The sequence below is a fragment of the Chinchilla lanigera genome, unplaced genomic scaffold, assembly GCF_000276665.1.
Source record: "Chinchilla lanigera isolate Chin_1 unplaced genomic scaffold, ChiLan1.0 scaffold00056, whole genome shotgun sequence".
Taxonomy (NCBI): domain Eukaryota; kingdom Metazoa; phylum Chordata; class Mammalia; order Rodentia; family Chinchillidae; genus Chinchilla; species Chinchilla lanigera.
The window spans coordinates 11,947,599-11,963,612 of record NW_004955457.1 but is presented as its reverse complement, the minus strand read 5'-3'; the positions used below and the strand labels follow the sequence as shown (position 1 = coordinate 11,963,612).

Genomic DNA, 16,014 nt, shown 5'->3' with positions numbered 1-16,014 from the left:
TTCCCGGTACCGGAGAAAAACCAAAAAAAAAAAAAAAAAAAGAAAGAACTCTCTTAGTAGATTTATTCACAGTAGCCAAAGAACCAGAAACAACCTAAATATCCATCAGAAAATGGAAAATTGTTAGTGTATTCATGCAATGAAATACTATATATCAATAAAAAAACCTGCTTTATTACATGTAGCAGTGAATCTCATAGATACATGTAATTTAGAAATAGGGAAATTAATCCAAGGTGGTATAAATCAGAGGACTTAATTAAAAAGAAACTTACCTTTCCAATATTACTCAAGAAATTGTCTCTTACTATAACTCAAGAAATCTTTTTCTACTCAAATATATTCTTTGGAGGTCTAATCAGAGATATGCATGGATATAAATGACCACTGGTGTACGTAACATTCAACTGTAAGGTACTGCCAGCTTTAACGGTCCTATCAAAGTAAGAAAACCTAGTACCTGTCAGATTTTTCTCTTGCTGATCAGCAGTCTATGTTTAAATGTATTAAGTGGTATAAATCACTATTTTAAGTTGGAACCAGCAAGCATCCTTCATGAGTTTGATGAATCATTTATTACACTTTAACCCTCATTTCAACAATTTTTTTTTTTTTTTGGTTTTTCTCCGGTACCAGGAACCAAACTCACGACCTTGTGCTTGCCAGGCAGGCACTTTGCTGCTGAGCTAAATCCCCAGCCCCTATTTCAACAATTTTTATCTCACTGGTAACTATAAGAACTAATACACAAACATCATTTGATTACTATACATTTATTACAAACATTAAAAAACAAATGAAAAAATTTGACTCAGTAAAATATGTTTGACTAAGTGTGACTCAGTATTGCCCTCATTAAGCATATAAAAACATGTTATATCACTTTTATGACAAGTATCTGCCTAACAAAACAGGATAAATCAGAATATTGAACAAAGTCAAACTCATGAAAATAGACAAGTTGACCAGTGGTTGCCAGGGGCTGAAGGACAGTGAGAGGAGCTATGTAGAAATGTTGATAAAAGGGTCTAAGATGAACAAGTTCTGGGTACCTAATGTACAGCATGGATGGTGATGGATGGATTAATTAATTTGATCATAATAATCATTACCCAATGTGTGTGTGTGTGTGTACACACACACACACACACACACACACACATACACACATATGCATGATCATCAGGGTGTACTCTTTAAATATATTCAATCTTTGTCAATTAAATATTTTTTAAGAGGATGAGCATTTTGAATTTGATTTAATGGGATATAGTAGCTGAATAAGCTGGGCATGGTGATGCATACCTATAATCTATGCACTTAGGAGGCTGAGGCAGGAGGATCGCCATGAGTTCAAGGCCAGCCTGGACTATATAGTGAGTTCAAGGAGAGCCTGAACCACATAGTAAGATCCTGTCTCAAAAACACCAACACCCTGACAACAACAATAATAATAGTAGTAATAATACAATAGTAATAATAGTTGAATGATAGATAATAGTAATAATATTACAGAAATAATAGTTGAATGATAGAACTGAATCCCAAATTAAAACTTAAACCAGGTGTGGGGGCATGTGCCTGTAATCCCAGCACTCTGGAGGCTGTGGCAGGAGGATTGCTGCATGTATGAGGCCAGCCTGAACTACGAAGTGAGTTCAAGGCTGGCCTGAACTACATAGGGAAATTCTGTCTCAAAAAGTCAAAAACAAAACGAACTTTTGATTTGAGAGTTATAACTAGCATCTCTAGTAAGAATTATATCCTCAGTATATGAAACAAATAATACTAAGCATGTAATTCAATGTTTTACTGACTTGTAGTGCAAGCTTTGTTGTTTTTTCTTTTTTTGAGACAGGGTCTCACTATACAGTTCAGGCTGACCTTGAGCTCACTTTGTAGCCCAAGCTGGTCTCAAATTTGCAACGATTCTCCTGCCTCAGCCTCCTGAGTGCTGGGATTACATGCATGTGCCACCACACCCAACTGCAAGCTCTAATAATTAAAAGATCATATTTCAGAATGTACAGTGAGATCAAATATAATGGCTATTGTGAGGCTACCAGTCTGTAAGCCTGGCCTAATGCCACCACATCGAAGATTCAGAGAAATGTAGCGAGTATAGTGCTTAAAGCAACTTAGAAACCTACTGAGAAAAAGTTCATCATGGTTGAAGAAATAAGACAAAAGGAAACATACATAAATGGACTATTAAATTTCCATATATTCATCAATGCAGACCCTAAGTTAAGTACAATCAATTCTCATTAATACTTACCCTTGTTAGTCCTAACTGCTCTGTCTTCTGTTTCTTTCTTGGTCGATTTGTGGATTCCTCCATTTCGTCTTCTTCATCTGTTGGGACTGCATCAAAAAGAATTAGATTTGATACTTTTAACAACATAGTGAATATTAACTGCAAACTATCTGTAAGAATTTTCTGCATTTTTAGTAGGGGATTACAGGTGTGCACCACCATGCCCAGTGATAAGATTTTTTTTTTAAACCCACATTTTGCCATATAAATACACCAGCTTCTGTAGGATATACATAAAAGTACAGAGTGTGGTGAGAAGTTAGTAGTTTTTGTGCACTTTAAGAGGTTTGTTTTTTTTTAAAACCTCTTATTTACTGGACAAGGTCACTGAATTGCTCCAAGTATCAACAAAATGTTTGGTATGCTGGACTATAACTACCTTACTTCTCAGAGCTCCCTTATTTATGAACCTAGAAATAAAAATATCTTTTGAACAATTTTGACTTGCTTTAAGTAATTTAAAAAAATTTTGAGTCATTTACCACTAGGTGGATTTTTCAATCTGGTTTACTTTTTAAAAACTTGTTTCTCAATGCAATTTTACCAAGGATAATAATCTTACTTTGAAAATATGGATTGAAGGGAAAAATGGAGAGAGGAAAGACGAAGAAGACTCTTACAGGAAAATACCTCGATATTAGTAAGAGACAGTGATAGGAAGAAAAGGGGGAAAAAATCAGAAATATTTAAACCTTAAAATACAGTTGTTAGAGCTATTTATTGTACAGGTAAACAGACTATAATATCTCCATTATTTCTCTTTTTTTTTTTTTTTTTGGTTTTTCTCCGGTACCGGGAACCGAACTCACGACTTTGCGCTTGCCAGGCAGGCGCTTTTGCCGCCGAGCTAAATCCCCAGCCCCTATCTCCATTATTTCTGAGGGATTTGCTGTATTATGGTACAATACCCTACAAGCAGTTTACAAATGAATTCAGAAGGATCAAGAAATGTTTATGTATCAAATGACAGAAAATATATCCATTTCAGATTTTACAAAAATCATTATAGCAAATACTTTTGCAGAAGAAAGCAGTTTAGAATATTTTCCTCCTTTTGTAGAGTATTTTAGTTTTTGACAGTGCTGGATATATGCCACATCATATGTGATTACCTGTTACCTTGAAGAGGTTTATAGTCTAGTTAGGAAATCAGATTAATGTTGATAAAAGTTACAAAACATTAAAATCTGTAGTTTTCAGTTGGGATGTGCTACCTACCTAATCAAATGCTATGTGACAAAGATTTTTAAAAACAAAAAACTAACTGTGGGGCTTGGAGTGTAGCTCAATGTTCAAGCAGAAGGCCCTGTATTTGATCCCCAGTACCACAGAAACAAAACAAAATAACTTAGGAAGACTTTGCTTTGGTAGAAAATGAAATAGCCAAGGGAAATAAATATGCTGGAGTGTCTCATTTTAACATGTGTTTACTTTATTATCTCCTACATTAACATAAATGCAACCTAGTCATAACTCCCAGAGCTAACAGTAAGCAGTTATTTATTTATTTATTTATTTATTTATTTTTGGTTTTTTTCCCGATACTGGCAATTGAACTCACAACCTCGCACTTGCCAGGCAGGCGCTGTGCCACTGAGCTAAATCCCCAGCCCCAATAAGCAGTTTTTTCATGCTTGTGGTAAAGTGATCCATATTCGTAATGGTCATCTTGAAGACACAGCAAGATTTCAAACTGGTTAGGTTTTAGTTTTTTTACTTTTTTGTTTTTGAAGAATGGTAATCCAGGTATTGTTTTTATATATAACTTTCTGTTAACTACACAGAAAAACTGGCAGGAGGATCGCTGCAAGTTTGAGGCCAGCCTGGGCTACATAGTTCAAGGCCAGCCTAAACCACATAGCAAGGCCCTGTCTGGAAAAAAAAAAAACGTGAGTTTGGTTCCCGGTGAGAGCGAAAAACAAAAAAAAAAAAAAAAAAAAAAGAACCAAAAAAATTTCTCACTGAAATTCTTGAAACATTATTAATAAATAAAATAAATATTTAACTTACCTGCAGACCAGATTTTTAGCATCTTATCCCAGGAGCCACTGCAAAACTAAATAGATATGTATGAAAAGAAAAAGCGTATGTAATATAATTCATATTATTTGCCCCTTTTTTCCTGCTAATTGATTTTAAAACCTTTACTTTGCTTGCTTAGTCTCTGTGAACTGGCCCTGAAATCATTTACTCCCATGGTATTGTCTGCCCAGCTTCCTACTTCCCTTAATCTGCATGGCAGCTGAGGAAACTGCTATGCTTGTGTTGCCCTGTGCCCTGGCTATGATTGGTTAGACCAGGGCGGACAACTGACCTATACTGTACCAGTAGGCCTCTCCCTCACTCAGTACCTTTTAAAAAAATGTGTTCTTGAGAACTGAAGTTAGTTTTTTTTTTTCCAGGGGCAGGTAGTGTAAGACATAAAACCTGGGAAATACTGAAGTTCAGGTCCCTTGTCATGTGGAGAAGGCCATTCTGAGGTTAGAGAATAAAGCTGATCTGGGGACATGAGAGACAATGAGGGCCACGTTCCACTGGTCATCACTAAATGTACCACCATTCTTTGCATGATGTGCTTGGTTGTTCACTTTTTTTTTGGCTACCACACCCCAATTAAATTTTCTCATCTTAAGCAAGTTCAAGATGAGTTTCTGCCTCTTATAACTAAAGACAAGATATAATTAATTCATTTAAATAAACCCTTTTTGGCTAAATATGAACCACTGAATGTATCAAATATCCTGCTATCCCCAGTGCCAAAGACCTACTAAGGAAACACTATTACATCCAAAATACTGCAGTATGGCTTAGGGAACTTTGAAACTGTAAGAGGAACTTTGAAACCCCTCACAAGTCAATACAGTAATTCTCTCAGGTCTGTGTCCTTTTAACTTTTACCATTTTGTCCTGATAAAGAATAGATCAGCACTGATAGTAAAATAAACTACTAACATTATCCTTAACGTATGCTAAAATCCAGATGACTGCTTAACCATTTTAAACTGATGACAACAGTAGCCGATGGATTAAAACTATGTCAATTACTATGATTTAAGAAGGTTACAAAAGAAATTTCTTGTTTACTTGAATTCTTTAAAATTTTGCAATTTATATAAGGTTCTGAGTCAGAAATCCCCAGACTCTGGAAGTTAATCTTTATATTTTTTATTGTATGAGTAAAGTATTTACATTGGGTTTGAAATCATATTCTTTAGGTACTGACTGTTTTTAAACTAGGACAGAAGCTGGGCATAGTGTTGTATGCCTATAATCCCAGCACTTGGGAGGCTGAGGCAGCTTGGGCTACATGGTGAGTTCAAGGCCAGCCTGAACTACATAGCAAGACCTGGTCTCAAAAAAAAAAAAAAAAAAAAAGTAGGACAGCCATTGGACTATACATAGAAAATGTTTTAGTAAGATGCTTAAATTCTAAATTAACACACTTACTTTAGTTCCAGAGCTATCAACTGCTATAGAATCCACACTTCCAGCATGGCCTCTACAGCAATGTAGAGCTTTTACTTTATTTCTTTCTATGCTCCATTCCCATAGGAGAATAGTCTGATCCATAGAGGCACTCAATAGTAAGCAAGACAAACTATCTGGGAAAGAACACAAAAACAAAATCCGTATTAGTTCAAAAGTATAAATTTACACTAAAGAATTCAAACATTTTACAGGTACTAAAAAAGTAAAAGTGTTCATATGGCCAGCTTTTGTAAAAAAAGCTAACGGTATAAAGGGAAGTTTCTTCAAACACACAAGATACATTGTGGCGCACACTTGTAATTGCAGGACTACCAGCTGAGGCAGAAGGATCACTAGAGTTCCAGGCCAGCCTGGGCTACACAGTGAATTCAAGGCTCGCCTGAATTACATAGTGAGACCCTGTCTCAAAGAAACAAAAACAAATCCAAAAACTAACAAAAAAAGAAGACATGTATGCAACAAAATAAATTTGAAAATGTACACCGTATTATATAATTTTAGTAGAGGTTAATTTCTATTAACCTATGGATTTTTAAAACATGATCCTTTTCTTTTTGAACACTATTTTTGAAAGGCCTCACAATACTCGAGGTGTAAGACACTTTTTACCCGCTTCCCATTCTCCTCCTGCATTTGGAAATGGCTTACATATTTCCAAATCCCTACCTAGGACTCCTCTTGGCTTAAGCAAAGACATCTACCTTTTTTCACCCAGGCCACATCTTTTACAACGTCTGTATGTCCCACAATTGTCATTATTGATGTTCCTTCTAAGGACCAGATCCGAGAAGTCTTATCATAAGAACCAGTCAAAATCCTAGAATGAGAAGAAAAAAACAAAAAGAGAAACTATGAAATACAAAAAGGGCTAAAAATCAATTGTGTTTCTATGGCAATGACAATGAAAACCTTCTAAAAATAATAAATGACAATCCCTAGATTTAACTTTTACATTTTGCCTTGACTACAAATCTCGGAGAAGGTATGAAAATTGCTTATACAGCCTAACAGTCCTTCATAATTAACAATGAAAACAATCAGAGAGAAAAACAGGGATGGGGGTGCGGCACATTGCTAGAGTGGTTGTGCAGCATGCACAAGCCCCTAAATTTGATCCTCAACACCAGAAAACAACAAAACAAAATTTCAAAAAACAGTCAAACCATTTAAAGTTAAAAGTATAAAAGTAAAAATAAGCTGGGCATGGTGGCACACACCTGTAATCCCAGCTCTTGGGAGGCTGAGGCAGGAGGACTGTTGCAAGTTTGAGACCAGCCTGGGCTACAAAGTGAGCTCAAGGCCAGCCTGAACTGCATAGCGAGACCCTGCCTCAAAAAGACCAAAAAAGAAAACAGTAAAAACATAACTGTGTAAAAATTAAGAGACTCAATCTTTGAAAGATCCTCTTCTGGTCCACTCTTGAGGTGTTTTTGCACAAGTAAAGTCAGTAGGGCTTTGCTCTGAGACATTCATACCTTACTTAATTTCTAGTATGATCATTTTAGCTCTTTTTATAGTATGATCTACATTTTCAGGGTAGAAGCCCAGGAGATCTTTGGCTATAAAAGTCACTTTTTCTTTTATGAACTAAAATATACATTCAACCAACTACACAAACCAAATAAATTAAATGCTTTATGACACCTGACTTACACAGAATGCAAATGTCACTACAGTATCTTGAAACAGGAAAGAAAACCTATGTTGAACCCTGGACCTTTGCACTGACCTACACCCTGGCCCTTTTTATCTATTTATTATGAGATAGGGTCTTGCTGTTCCCAGGGTGGCCTTGAACTTGTGATCCTCTTGCCTTAGCCTCTAGAGCAGCTACGATTATAGACATACACCACTATGCCCAATACTTGCTTTCTTTTTGAATACAATGAATGCAAGATCATTCTGTTTGGCCCAATCACTGATTCATGTATCACAAAATTACTTTTATAAAGTACAAGGATTCAGAGAAAATATTCACATAGTGGATTAAAAAGACTGAAGAAGTGCAGAAGAAAACAAAAGAATATTCATCTGGCAGTACCATTCCTCTGCCCCTTTAACCGAGCTGATCCAGTCATCATGGAACATGCACTGCTCTGGTTGGGGGGCAGTATACTTTTCCACATACTCTAATTCCACAACTTCTTCCTAGTTAGAGAAAGAAACCAGAAGTCAATCAGGTGGTACAGTTTCAAAATATTACTGTGCAGATAAAACATATCTACAACAGTATTCCAATTTAATGGATCTCCTTCATAAGTCCCCTTCATAATCCAGAAAATTTGGAACCATTCAAAAAGTCAAAAACTTTATTTGATCTAACAGTATGCTAACAGTAATATGAAGAAATAGTAATAGCTTTGGAAAACTAATGCTAAAAGAGTGTGTGAGAGAATATAAGGAAATAATAAGATTTTTTAAAAAATCATAAAAGCATATTGTTCAGTGGGCACAGAGTTGTTTAGGATGCAGCAGTTCTGGAAATGGGTAGTAGTGATGGTTATACAATACTGAGAGGTATTTTATGGCACTGAATTATTTACTTAAAAATGGTAAATTTTTTTTTTTTCTGGAACCAGGAATTGAACTCATGACCTCATGCTTGCCTGGCAAGCGCTGTGCCACTGAGCTAAATTCCCAGCCCTAAAAACGCTAAATTTTATGTTGTGTATATTTTATTGTAACTTGCTCTTTCTCCATACCCTCCCTTACTGAGGACTAAACCTAATGTCTTTGCATTGAGCTACATTCTCCAGCTGTTTTTTTTTTTTATTTAGATTTTGAGAGGGTCTCAAGTTTATTTTACCTTATTACATTTATTTATTTATTTTTGTCTTTTTGAGACAGGGTCTTGCTATGCAGTTCAGGTTGGCCTTGAACTCGCAAGGATCCTCCTGCCTCAGCCTTCCAAGTGCTGGGATTACAGGTGTGCACCACCATACCTGGCTTGATTTTAAACTTAAACTAATGCTAGCTCATTTTAAAGCAAACCTCAAAAACATTGCCCAGGCTGGCGTCAAAATTGAGATCGATCCTCCTGTCTCAGCTAGCCAGAGTACTGGGATTACAGACATGTGCCATACTTTGCATGTAAATTATATATATATTTGTTTTTTGAGACATATAGTTCAGGCTTGCCTTGAACTCACAGTGATCCTCCTGCCTCAGCCTCCTAACTACTGGGAATAAAGATGTGTGTCACCATGCCCAGCTTGTAAATTATATTTTTAATTATAAAAGCAGTATTAAGGAAAGTTTGAAAATTAGAGGAAGAATCATAATAAATCACAATAAACTAGCCCGTAGGTTTTATATGTGCACAATTACTTTTTACTCCTGTCAAGTAGTATATATATACTTGCTATTTCCTTTCTTGCACATTCTTGCAAAAATACGAAGAATGTGTTTGTTCACCTGTATTCTATTGAATACTCAAAGAAGAGAGATTTTAAAATTTAATATATAAACTGAAGTTCAAATTTCTAGGAAAAAAACTATAATCAAAGAATGTTGGTTGCTAAAGATAGATTCAGGTTCATTATATAATGTCCAGTAATTGATAATCATAATTGATAATTGAAAATACAGAAGACAGTCATGAACTTACTGATGAGATGTTTTCCACTTCCATGTGCTTGGCCAAAGGCATTCGTAGAAACTGGCCTTTGATAAGGAAATCAAACTCCACATATTTGTGAAACTCTAAAGAAAACAGTAAAATTATCACCACTCTTAAAGGCTGTGAAATGTTATTGGCACAGACATAGAAAGACCCTAGAAATTAACAGGTACCTTTTATCCCACTGTAGCCCCTGAATTTCTCCCAAATTTCTCTTGGTATATCAGACAAATGTATTGTAGTTTACTATGTGATTTTTTTTTCTTTTTTTGTCTTTTTGAGCCTATGTATTTCAGGCTGGCCTTGAGCTCACTTTGTAGCCCAGGCTGGTCTCAAACTCACAATGATCCTCCTGCCTCAGCCTCCTGAGTACTGGGATTACAGGTGTATGCCACCAAGCCCAGCCTAAAAAATTATTCCATCTAATATCATATACCAAGTTCCATTTCATTTGTTTTAGAGTAGGCTTTTTAAAAACCACCATTCAAAGTTCATACATTATATTTGGTAAATGTTTCTTTTAATCATTAACAGTCCCTCTCCTTTTTGTCCTTGCCATGTATTCTTTCGATGGGGTACCAGGAATCAAACTCAGGACCTTGTACTTGCCAGGCAGGCACTTATGAGCTATGTCCCTGGCCCTGCCATGTATTCTTGAAGAAAGTGGGTCATGTTTCTTCTTACTGTTTCTATATACTGGGCTTTGACAGTCACACACCCAAGCTATTGCTTTCTGGCAGGAGGGGTACCAGGAATTGAATGTAAGGCCTTTGCACTGAGCTACATCACTAGCTTTTTTGGGGGGAGGGGGGACAAGGTCCCATTAAATCACTAAATTGTCTAAGCTGGGCCTGCAATCTTCCTGCCTCAGCCTTCTATGGTGCTGGAATTAAAGGCATGTGCCATCACACATCACATTCAGCTTCCACAGTGTCTTTTTTTTTGGTAACAGGAATCATTCATGACCTCAAGCTTGCCAGGCAGGCCCAGTGCGGCTAAACTATATCCCCGGCCCCACAGTGTCTTTTAACATATTCCTTATTACTCATATACCCTATAAACTAGTCAGATTAATGCTCTGTAAGATTTCAGATTTCAGATTTCATTTTTTTTGGCAAGAAACTTCACAGGCGAACACAGAAAATACAGGCTTCTTGGAATTTCCTTTATTTCAGGATGCATATATCTAATTGTGTCTCTTTTTTAAAACATTAAAATCCATGTTTGTTGGCACTCGCCTGAAATCCCAGCATTCTGGGAGGCCGAGGCAGGAAGATTACAAGTTCTTGTCCAGCATGTACAACTTGCAATATAGTAAGACCCTGTCTCAAAATAAATAAATAAATAAATTGTTAAGATTGATCTATGTGGTCAATTGATGTCAGACTGATCCCATCTGCCATGTTCCCTGTCAGCCATTAACCTGTTTAATTATTGTAGCAGCTATTGATATAATCACTATTTATACTCATTGTCTGATGTGGAGTTGGCCAATGGTAATATAGTAGTCTAATTCTATTACTATACATTTATTAGCTATACTCCTAAAAGAATTCCCTCAACAATTATTTGGTTTGTTATTTTTTAAAAATCTGAAATCTGAATCAATTGCCATCTTTAATTCAAGCATACTCAGTCTATAAATTCAGAAAAACTGATAAAGACAACTTTTCATCAGTTATCTCGATACATCCACAATGAACCTAAAGACAAAGACCAACTGCAAATGTTCAGCAATTATCTTTGTTTTTTAATTTTTATTTATTTATTTATTTTTGGTACTGGGAACTGAACTCAGGACCTTGCACTTGCCAGGCAGGCACCTGTGCCACTGAGCTACATCCCCAGCCCTCAGCGATTATCTTTGAATCAAGAACTACAACTTGCTAGCTAGAAACAGATTATAGGCCCTGCCAACGCCTCATCCCCCAAATTAAGAAAAAAGTGATCACCAGGCATGGTGGGACACACCTATAATCCTAGCACTTGGGAGGCCGAGGCAGGAAGATTGCTACAAGTTTGAGGCCAGCTTGCTCTGCACAATGAGTTTAAGGCCAGCCTGTACTACACAGCAAGATCCTAGCTTCAAAAAACAAAACAAAACCACCAAACTTTATTTGCAGAAGTCAAATTTTATGTTAATTTCAATTTTTCATGTTTAAAATTTTAAAAAATTTATTATAGAAAATTCCAGACATACAAACATGAAAAATAATACTTTCATATACTTATCCAGCTTCCACTATTATTAACTTATGAGTATTCTTCACCTGTATTTTTATGTACATTGTTCATTATTTATAGGCAAAGAGCCTATTTTAGCACATATAATAGCACATATGCGCTTAATAATTTTTCTTTCTTACTTGATATTCTCATGTTTATAATATAGTAGTCTAATTTCACATATTTTTCACATATCCATTACTTTATGAATTCTGAACAAAAGAAATGAAATACCAGAATTAACACTAGCATTTTGTTATTACATACAGTAACAGTTAAATTCAGATACTGATATCTCATTCCCTAACAAGTAATGACTAATCAGCAAGATGCTTGCTTCATGCCTATAAAACCCAGCCTTTCATGGTAGAATCACAGTGTCTATATTACCACTAATATCACAGTTAGTATACTAAAATTTTTATTATCAATTTACAACCTCTTTAGCTGCATACTGACTTAAAAAGCAAATGAAATAGGAATACTGTAATATTTTTTGAATACTTTTCTTTCAGAGTATCTATATTATAATGTATAAATTTCACTGATACAAAATTCATATATTGAGTGCAAAAAATGTATTTTATTGTGGTTAGTGGCTCTGTGCCTTCTGGTAACTTCTCAAAGCATATATACCCACCATTTTTGGCCTCCAGCAATTTATTGATGATGTTACTAAGGTCAGCAATTTCAGAGCTGGCAGGGATTGAGAAGGGAACATCATCTACTGCATATCTATGAAAAAGAAATGGTATGTCAAGATCAAATCTAAAGATATTTTAACAAATGTGCATTTACTCATTCAACATACATTTACTGGGTACCAATCATATGTCAGATGTTTTCCTACATGGAGTAAACAAAATGAATTAAGAAGTATTCCATCTCAAATACAATAAAGCTATATATTATGTCAAAATAAAGCTAATAGCTTTATTAATAAGCTAATGTATATTATTAATATATTAGCATGCTAAGAAGCTAATATAGCTTTATTAATAAAGTTACATAATGTTGTAATAAAGCTATATAATGTTATAAATGGTATGTATATACAGTGAGAGAAGAGGAAGTGATAAGTCCTTTTTCTTTTGAGACAGGGTCTCATTATGTAGCTCAGGCTGGTCTTTAACTCACTTCATAGCCCAGGCTGGCCTCAAACACTCAGTGATCCTCCTGCCTCAACATCACACCTGGCAAAAAGATCAATCTTAAACCACACCTAGAAAAGTGAGTTTTGCCAGGTAAGGCAGAGTTAGACAGAAAAAGGGGTGTGAAAAAGCAAGGAGAACAGCAAAACAATAGCTATTTCAGAAAGTACAGTTTTTGCTTTAGGCAGTGACCAAAGATTGAGGCTAAAGAGATCTGCAGGGAGCATTGTATGTACCCTGTTGTATGAAACAGTTTTTACTTCTTTCTGTAGACAACCAGTACAAGTTAAGGAATATCATCCAAAGTTTGTTTAGTTAGCTCTTTCTGGCTGTGCAATGGAGACTATTAGAGAAACACAGGAGGCAGATTGGGAGACTCAGAATGTGGAGAAAATATTTGCAAATTATACATCTGATAAGGAACTTGTATCTACAATAGGACACTTACAGCTCAGTAATAAAAAATCAAATTTTTAAAATGGGCAAAGGATGTGAATGGCCAACAGGTGCATAATAAGATGCTCATCATAAGTCAACAAAGACATGCAAATGAAACTACAATGAAACATCACTTCACACCCATTAGGGTGGCTATAGTAAAAATGACAGATAATACCATCTGACCCAAGAAGTCCTTTTAATTATGTGCCAAAGAGAAATGAAAATATGTTCACACAAAAACTTGTACATTCATATTCATATAACCTCTATTCATAATGGATAAAAGGGGGAGAAACAACCTAAATGCCTAACAATTGGACACCAACAGGAAAATGCAGCGTATCCACACAATGGAATATTATTTAGCCATAAAAAGGAATTAAGTACTAAACCAAACTACTACATGGAAGAACCATGAAAACACCATAGTAAATGAAAGAAGCAAGTCACAAAAGACCATTTATAATTTCATTAATGCAAAATGTCCAGAATAGACACATCTACAGAGACAGATAACCAGTGACTGACTAGGACTAAGTTATCAAATGGATGGGTGGGACCCTAAAGGGTAAAGAAAAATGTTTTAAAATTGACTATGGTGATGGTTGCAAACTGCTAATATAATGCTGCTGGTTCTCAAACTACACTTTGAATAATAGTGGTTATATATCAACACTTCCCAAAAGTAAGCAGCTATTTTAGTTCTCCAAAAGGTAATAAAACCTAGAAATTAAAATGTTTACTTCTTCTTTTTTTTTTTTTTTTAGCTTAATGCTTTGGTCAATAAGATGTGAGAAACAGCACAGCTTTCACATACACACACACCCACACACACCATCACCGTATATGTCAATTATATACATATTTGTGTATAATATTCATTTTACTTTTTTATATCCATTTTAATGATCAAAACATGTCAATTAAAAAGAGGAAGCAAGAACCTTAATGTCTAAGTTTTGTTACTTCTAGAGAACCTAGACACACACACACACACACACACACACACACACAATATTTACCCTTTTATGTCTGGGATTAAAATACAGTGGTATATTATTTTTTACAACTTCAGGTGAATCATCAATTCTCTCACAAATTTTAACGCGTACATACACACTACACAAATTTTTAATCGAATTAATTTATCATTTTCATCAAAATCCAGTTCCCCCAAACGTTTATTTAGAAATCCACTTGCTATCCTGCTTTAGAAAAGCATCTTCTATCACCTACTTAAGAAAACGAAGGGCGCTTGCAGAAAAACCGACCGCCCCCCGCCGCAGACTGCCCGTATGACAGGGCCTACTGCTCACCGTCCAGGGGGCGCGCGCAGCGCGCATCACGCGGAAAGCAAACTCGAAGCTCTCCGGCGTCCTCCACACACATAGCTAATCACACGCCGTCCAGGAAACCGGGCAGAAAAGAGGTGATGTCGGGGTTCGGGCGAAAGCTCCCCGAGAAACCCTCCCAAGGCCGCTGAAAACAGCAGACGAGGGGCTCCGGAGAGGCGTCAGCCCTAAGTGGAGCAGGGGGATGAAGCTGAGAGCAAAGACAACCGGGGAACCGCAAGGTCACGACGGAGGGGTCCCCGGGTAAGACCGCGGAGAGGGGACAGAGGTGAGAAGGCGGGGACGCTCACTTACTTCTTGTTATCTGTGAAGAAGCGCGTCTGGAGTTGAGCCATGGCGGGGAGTACGCTCAAGCCTTGCCCCCCGAACGTCTAGGGCAGCACTCAGAGAACGGAGTTCTCGTCTGTTCCGACTACAGGAAGAGGTGGCTCAAGATCAGTCTCCACAGCTGAGCGAGAGCTGCAGGCGGACCTGGCTTCGCTGCTCCCCCGGCGTGGGTCTCCACGCAGAGGTACCACGAGGTTTCCGGCCACACGGCCCAGGCCGCAAACATCAACTACCTATCCCTAGATCAGGAATCATCGATGAGTAGAGCACAGTCTTGCAGGCAGCGTATCCTCTTATTCTCATTTAGATTCCTTTCATCCGTTTGTCCGGGGATCGACTGGGAAGATAAAGAAAGGCCCCACTCAAATCTGCGTAAAATTGTTAACAAACGCTGTCGATGGATGGTCGACTTCAACGACAGCTCCTGAGTACTACAACACCCAGAAAGCAGCGCGCCTCAAACGCTGTCATCACTGGGAATCGTAGCTTTTTTTTTTTTTTTTTTTCCCTGCGCACTCAGGTGCTCTTTGCATTAAATCTTAATTCCAGCCAGGTCTTTATCAAATCTCATTTGCCCTCAGCTTTGATTGACTAAAGCCTTGCCAGACTTTCCTTTTTATATCTATTCCCAACCAGAACCTGACTCAGACAAGATTCCCCCACCCCGAACCCCCAGATTCTCACTCTTAGCTCTACGTTTTAGATGCCAGAAGAGCAGGGGCGGAAATACGAAAAGCTGAAGAAACGAAAGGGAAACGAGAGACGGTGGCCGGCAGGGGTCATACCTCAGCGGACTGCACAGAGCAGCGGAGAGAGCTGCGCCTGCGCATTGTGCTGGTCTCCATTTCGGGGCCTCGGAGCCAAGACGAGGTTGAGTAGACTCGTTTTGAATTTTCTCCCTTCTGCTCCGGCGGACTTCCCTCTTCGCCTTGTGGGGCTCTCCGCGGCGGCAGTGCTGGGGGAGCCGGAGGTTTGGCAGAGCCGTCTGCGCCGACCTACCGAACGCTAGCTCCCCACCCCCTCTCCTCCAGCCTGCTCAGTCACCTCCTGAGCCCCCCGCCCGGCCGCGAGGCCTTCGCTGCGCGCCTGGGG

At 37.5% G+C, this 16,014-nt stretch overlaps 2 protein-coding genes across 11 annotated transcripts in view; one reads left to right on the top strand and one right to left on the bottom strand.

The window, feature by feature from the left end:
- Positions 1-15,797, bottom strand: part of Wdr12 (WD repeat domain 12) — a 22,251-nt gene extending 6,454 nt beyond the window's left edge. Inside the window, exons 1-9 of one of the 2 annotated variants that reach the window (XM_005397047.2) lie at positions 15,708-15,797; positions 14,890-15,259; positions 12,292-12,386; positions 9,414-9,508; positions 7,848-7,954; positions 6,508-6,623; positions 5,765-5,919; positions 4,328-4,373; positions 2,279-2,364 (exon numbers count right to left, since the gene is read on the bottom strand). In XM_005397047.2, the coding sequence (XP_005397104.1) occupies positions 2,279-2,364; positions 4,328-4,373; positions 5,765-5,919; positions 6,508-6,623; positions 7,848-7,954; positions 9,414-9,508; positions 12,292-12,386; positions 14,890-14,930 (741 nt within the window). In that variant the 5' untranslated portion in view covers positions 14,931-15,259; positions 15,708-15,797. The other variant, XM_005397046.2, reaches the window with a different exon arrangement.
- Positions 15,704-16,014, top strand: part of Carf (calcium responsive transcription factor) — a 94,654-nt gene continuing 94,343 nt past the window's right edge. For 7 of the 9 annotated variants that reach the window (XM_013520712.1, XM_013520711.1, XM_013520710.1 and 4 more), the window contains exon 1: positions 15,704-15,792. The gene's annotated coding sequence lies outside the window, so the exon portion shown is untranslated. The remainder of the gene's footprint in view (positions 15,793-16,014) is intronic. The other 2 variants (XM_013520709.1, XM_013520705.1) reach the window with 2 other exon arrangements.